This window comes from Mastomys coucha, unplaced genomic scaffold (genome assembly GCF_008632895.1).
Source record: "Mastomys coucha isolate ucsf_1 unplaced genomic scaffold, UCSF_Mcou_1 pScaffold21, whole genome shotgun sequence".
In the NCBI taxonomy this organism is placed as follows: Eukaryota; Metazoa; Chordata; class Mammalia; order Rodentia; family Muridae; genus Mastomys; species Mastomys coucha.
In genome coordinates, this window is record NW_022196904.1 from 175,004,193 (window position 1) to 175,009,814 (window position 5,622).

General features: G+C 45.5%; 1 protein-coding gene across 1 annotated transcript in view; it reads left to right on the plus strand.

Annotated features, from left to right (window-relative positions):
- Nucleotides 1-5,622, plus strand: part of Abcc2 (ATP binding cassette subfamily C member 2) — a 60,857-nt gene that overhangs the window by 18,335 nt on the left and 36,900 nt on the right. The window contains exons 8-9 of the mRNA XM_031384837.1: nucleotides 3,011-3,174; nucleotides 4,841-5,018. Of these exons, the coding sequence (XP_031240697.1) occupies nucleotides 3,011-3,174; nucleotides 4,841-5,018 (342 nt within the window). The remainder of the gene's footprint in view (nucleotides 1-3,010; nucleotides 3,175-4,840; nucleotides 5,019-5,622) is intronic.

A 5,622-nucleotide genomic window follows, 5' to 3' on the forward strand; every position in this document is an offset into this window, starting at 1 on the left:
ATAACTAACTTTAACACAAGTGTCTGTGTGGATGCACTGTATGTGTCAGCCAAGATGTTCTCGTCCTGGTAACTCTAACACCAGTGTCTGTGTGGATGCACTGTATGTGTCAGCCAAGATGTTCTCGTCCTGATAACTAACTTTAACACAAGTGTCTGTGTGGATGCACTGTATGTGTCAGGCAAGATGTTCTCGTCCTGGTAACTCTAACACCAGTGTCTGTGTGGATGCACTGTATGTGTCAGCCAGGATGTTCTCGTCCTGATAACTAACTTTAACACAAGTGTCTGTGTGGATGCACTGTATGTGTCAGGCAAGAAGCAGTGTTGTTTCTGACTTTTTTTGCACATTTTCATACTATTCTATATGCTTTGCTCTGCACTTTACGTTAATGGTATACACAGTTCTAATAATACCTGAGTGGTGGATGCATGTGTGTATAATATACTATTGTTTCTCCTATTGAATTTATTTGAAATTTTTCATGGTGTAAAGTAGTAGTAGTGGTAGTAGTGGTAGTGGTAGTAGTAACAATAATAATAATAACAATAGTAATAGCAACATCAGTAGGCTAGGAGACGGCTCAGTGGGCAAAAGCACTTAACCACATGAGTCTGGCGACCCGAGTGTGAATACCTAGTTAAAAGCTAGACACAGTAGTCTAAGTATCTATAATTCTAGTGTAACTACAGCAAAGGGAAATGGAGACAGGACAACATGCAGAAGCTCTTAGGCCAGTAAGGCAGATTGATAGAGCAGAGAAGAGACCTCTCTCAGACAAGGTAAGAAGGCCAAAGCTGGCCGGGTGGTGGTGGTGCACGCCTTTAATCCCAGCACTTGGGAGGCAGAGGCAGGCGGATTTCTGAGTTTGAGGCCAGCCTGGTCTACAGAGTAAGTTCCAGGACAGCCAGAGCTATACAGAGAAACCCTGTCTTGAAAAACCAAAAAAAAAAAAAAGGCCAAAGCTAAAGCTAACACACGAAGGTTGGCCTAGCATCTGTGTGCACACTTTGGCATACCTGTAACCTTCACTCCTACAAACAAACATTCTCTCTTTCTTCACACATGCACGTGTGTGCATACATGGACACGTGCACACACTCATTTCTAGAAAATGCATTGTAATGGAAGTTAACTAATGTATTAATTCACTTACTCAGACATATTCACTGAGCACAGATACGCGTCTATTCTGGGTAACGAGTACAACAAACAGGAAGCTCATCTATAGAAAACTAGGAAAAAAGGAACAAGCCAATGCCTATGCTGAGGGTGATCAATACTATTGAGAAAACAAAAGAAGCACATCACAGTGATTCCTCAGAGAGCGCAGGCAGGAGGATCATAAGTTTGAGAACAGCCTGGGAAACACAGTGAGACCTACAGCGAGAGAAGGAGAAGGAAACAGTTGGGATGGGGGGCGGGGCAAGAGAGAGCCTGCTTCACAGGCTGAAGCCCCTGGGTTTGACTCCCATACCACAAACACAGAGGAAGAGGAAGAGGGCGGTGTGGGTGAGGAAGAGGAAACGGGAACTGTAGCATCGTGGAGGCCTGGAAGCTAGACATCTGAAATCAGGTTGTCGGCCGGATCATTTCCCCCTGAAACATGGATGGAAGAATGAGCTCTGCCTTTCCTGCTTCTGCTCTATGCCAGAAACCCTAGGCACCCCTTGGCTTGCAGGTGCATAATCCATTCTGCGCCTCGGATGTCACAAAGCTACCTCCTCCCTATCCCATCTCTCCCAAGGACACCAGTCATGTTGGACCACAGACTAGCTAAAAGACCAGTTTGCTTTCACTCACACTGATCCAAGTTCAAAAAGGGGCACAGTCTTAAGATACTGAAAGTTAGGGATGTCTACAGTAACAGAACTTACAGAATAAATCTCTCTATCTATATAAATATATAGAAGGGGGATTAATTAGACTGATTTACAAGCTGAGGTCCAGCTAGTCCAACAATGGCTGCCTATGTATGGAAGTCCCGAGAGTCCAGTCACTGTTCAGTCCACTGGGAAGGAGTGGACTTGCTACTGAGGGTGAGAAGAAACAGGCAAAGAGAGAGACCTCCCCTCTCCCATCTCCTTTATCCAGGTTTCCTCAGAAGGCGTGGCCAAGATTAGAAGTAGGTCTTCCTACTTCAAAAGATCTGGATTAAAGTTGTCTTTTCACCTCAGAGATATAGATTAGGAGTGGATCTTCCCACTTCCGATGATCCAAGTAAGAAAAAAAATATCCCTCCCAGTGCGCCCAGCCAGTTCTGGGTTTTAGTTAATTCTAGATGTAGTCAAGAACAGCCACCACGAGCCAGGTATAGAGGCACGTGCCCTTAATGCCAACACTCAGGAGCTCGAGGGCTAGCCTGGTCTGCAAAGCAAGTTCCAGGACAGGCAGGGCTGTTACTTACACAGAGAAACCCTGCCTTGAAAAACCAAGCAAGCAAACAGAAAAGAATAGCCACCGCGGACTCCGTCGGACCTTGGTCGAAGAATAAAATTCAAACCATAACTTGCTCCAATAACCACATAAAGGAGCAACAGGAAACTCTCCTGCGCACCCAAGATATAGATCGGCAGGCTCCTTCACTGTCAGAGTGCACCAGATGCCCTCAGAGTACTTGTTTTCATGTGGTATTCCCTCCAGCACCCCCATACTCAACCCAGGACCTTGCCCTGTATTACTTGTTTTGACCGAGTCACCAGAGAAAACTGGCCTCAAAGTCACAATCCACCTTAGCCTCCTGAGGACCGAAATTCCAGCTGTCTGTCCATGCATGTCTTTACGATGTCTTCTCTCTAGTTTGGTTGTTTGCTTTCCCAGCCCGAAAGAGACTCTAAGTTGGAAGCAGGGGAGGAGGGTGGGCAGGAGATGAAGAGACAATTACAGCTAGACAAAGAGAATAATCGGCTCTTAGGCCCTGCTGAAGGCCGGAGCCATTCTGAGCACGCAGTCCTAACCAGTCTTGTAATGCACAATTCTCTGGACATGGTTGTTTTGGTTTTGTATCTAGGAGGAAGCTAAAAAGAAGAAAAAGAAGTCTGAGACCTCCAAAGACTTTCCCAAATCCTGGTTGGTCAAGTCGTTATTCAAAACCTTCTACGTGGTGATCCTGAAATCGTTTATACTGAAAATAGTGCATGATGTTTTTGTGTTTCTGAATCCTCAGCTGCTGAAGTGAGTACCCAGGACTGACTACGCTCTTAGGACTTTCCCAGGACTGACTACGCTCTTAGGACTTTCCCAGGACTGACTACGCTCCCTGTGTATATGTAGGCAAGAGTGTACATTGAGTTCCTAGTTTTGAAAATCACTCAGACTTCTCTTCCACTTCCCAGCTTTGAACAGAGGAAAAGCACAGGGCAGTTTTCCTGATCTAAGATAGTGTTTTAGCTTCTCTTTTCTGTGCCTCTCTCCTAAGAGGAGGCCTTGCACTCATTCGACCTCTTTGTTGTTCAAATGAGCTAGTGTGGCCTGAGCCACATCTGAGAGGTAGGTGGCATGCCTCAGGAGAGAGCGACTGATTTCATCTCTTCCTAGTCAGCACCTCTCTTAGTATGTAGAGTGCTCATGACAAGGCTTTGCAATCTGCCCCTGGATGGAAGGATTAGCCAACTGGAGAGTCCTTTACCTCATATGGGTATGAGCTTGCACTGTCTGACAATGAATTGACTAATGCCACTCCCTATGACAGAGCTGAAACATCACAATGGGGTGTGTGTGTGTGTGTGTGTGTGTGTGTGTGTGGTGTGTGTGTGTGTGTGTGTGTGTAAACTTCTCTAAAGATACGTTTTTTTTTTTTCTTTTTTGCTGTCTCTCTATGTAACCCAGGCTAGCTGATGTTAAACTCTTGGCTCTCCTCCCTTAGCCCCTGAATACTGGGATTACGAGTCTTTTTTTTTTAAAGATTTATTTATTTATTTTATGTGTATGAATGAGTACACTGTAGCTGTACAGATGGCCGTGAGCCATCATGTGGCTGCTGGGAATTGAACTCAGGACCTCTGTTCGCTCCTGCCCCACTCGTTCCGGCGTAATTCACTGTAGCTGTCTTCAGACAGCACCAGAAGAGGGTGTCAGATCTCATCATGGATGGTTGTGAGCCACCATGTGGTTGCTGGAATCCGAACTCAGGACCTTCGGAAGTGCTCTTACCCACTGAGCCATCTCGCCAGCCCAGATTAAGTGTCTTAGGGTTACTATTACTTTGACAAAACATCATGATCAAATTTAATCCCAGCACTTGGGAGGCAGAGGCAGGCAGATTTCTGAGTTCAAGGCCAGCCTGGTCTATAGAGTGAGTTCCAGGACAGCCAGGGCTACACAGAGAAACCCTGTCTTGAAAAAAAACAAAAAACAAAAAACAAAAAAAAAAAAAGCAAGTTGGGGAGGAAAGGGTTTATTTGGCTTGCACTTTCCACATTGTAGTCCATCTTTGAAAGAAGTCAAAGCAGGGACTCAAATAGGGCAAGGCCTTGGGATAGATGCTGATGCAGAGGCCCTGGTGGGTATTGCTTATTGACTTGCTCCTCATAGCTGCTTCAGTCTGCTTTCCTACAGTACCCAGGACCACCAGTCGAGGAATGGCTCCCATCTCAACTGGCCGGGCCCTCCCCCATCAATCACTAATTAAGAAAAATTCCATATAGTCTTGCCTACAGCCGGATCTTATGTAGGCAGTTTCTTAATTGAGGCTTCCTCTTCTGGGCTGACTTTAGTGTGTGCCAGAGACAAGTCTGGTTGTTTTGTCACCAATAGAGCAAGAGTGAGACTTTGGCTGTGCAGAAGAGGAGGAGCCCCTGGGGATCTACTGAGTATTACTTAATCTGCTTTTGTTCTGCAGATTTCTCATTGGCTACGTGAAAGACCCTAACGGATATCCGTGGGTTGGATACATCTGTGCAATCCTGTTGTTTGCTGTGACTCTCATCCAATCTTTCTGCCTTCAGGGTTATTTTCAATTTTGTTTTGTGGCGGGAATGAGTGTACGAACAACCATCATAGCTTCTGTATATAAGAAGGTAAGTGATCATACCAAGTATAGCCAAAACAAAAATGAAATCATAAAACACTTAGTAAGCATAAACAGTCATTCCAAGATTGAGGAAAATTTGATTAATTTTGATTAGTTATAAAGTTTCCCTAAATGCTTCTTTGAAATCCAAACATGAGCCGGGCGGTGGTGATGCACGCCTTTAATCCCAGCACTTGGGAGGCAGAGGGAGGCAGATTTTCTGAGTCTGGTCTACAGAGTAAGTTCCAAGACAGCCAGGGCTACACAGAGAAACCCTGTTTTGAAAAACAAACAAACAAACAAAAGAAGTTCAAACATGAAATGTGTTCTTGATGCTGAGCATCCCTCTGAGGGAGCGGCTCCCAGGCTCTGCTGCTCAGCCCTGGAGGCTTACAAGCTTGCTCTCTTTGCCTCTCCTGACAAAGTCAGAGCCTCAGGAAATAACGTTAAGTCAGAAAACAGCTGCTGTTTTGGTTTTTTGTTTTTTTCTATCTTTAGCAGTTACCAAACCTTTCCCTGCCGCGGACCGGGGTTTCTTATGGAGGTCCCTTGTTCCACGGGACTAGGGATTCTGGCCAGGTGGGCACGGGATTCGGCTTTGACAAACAGAC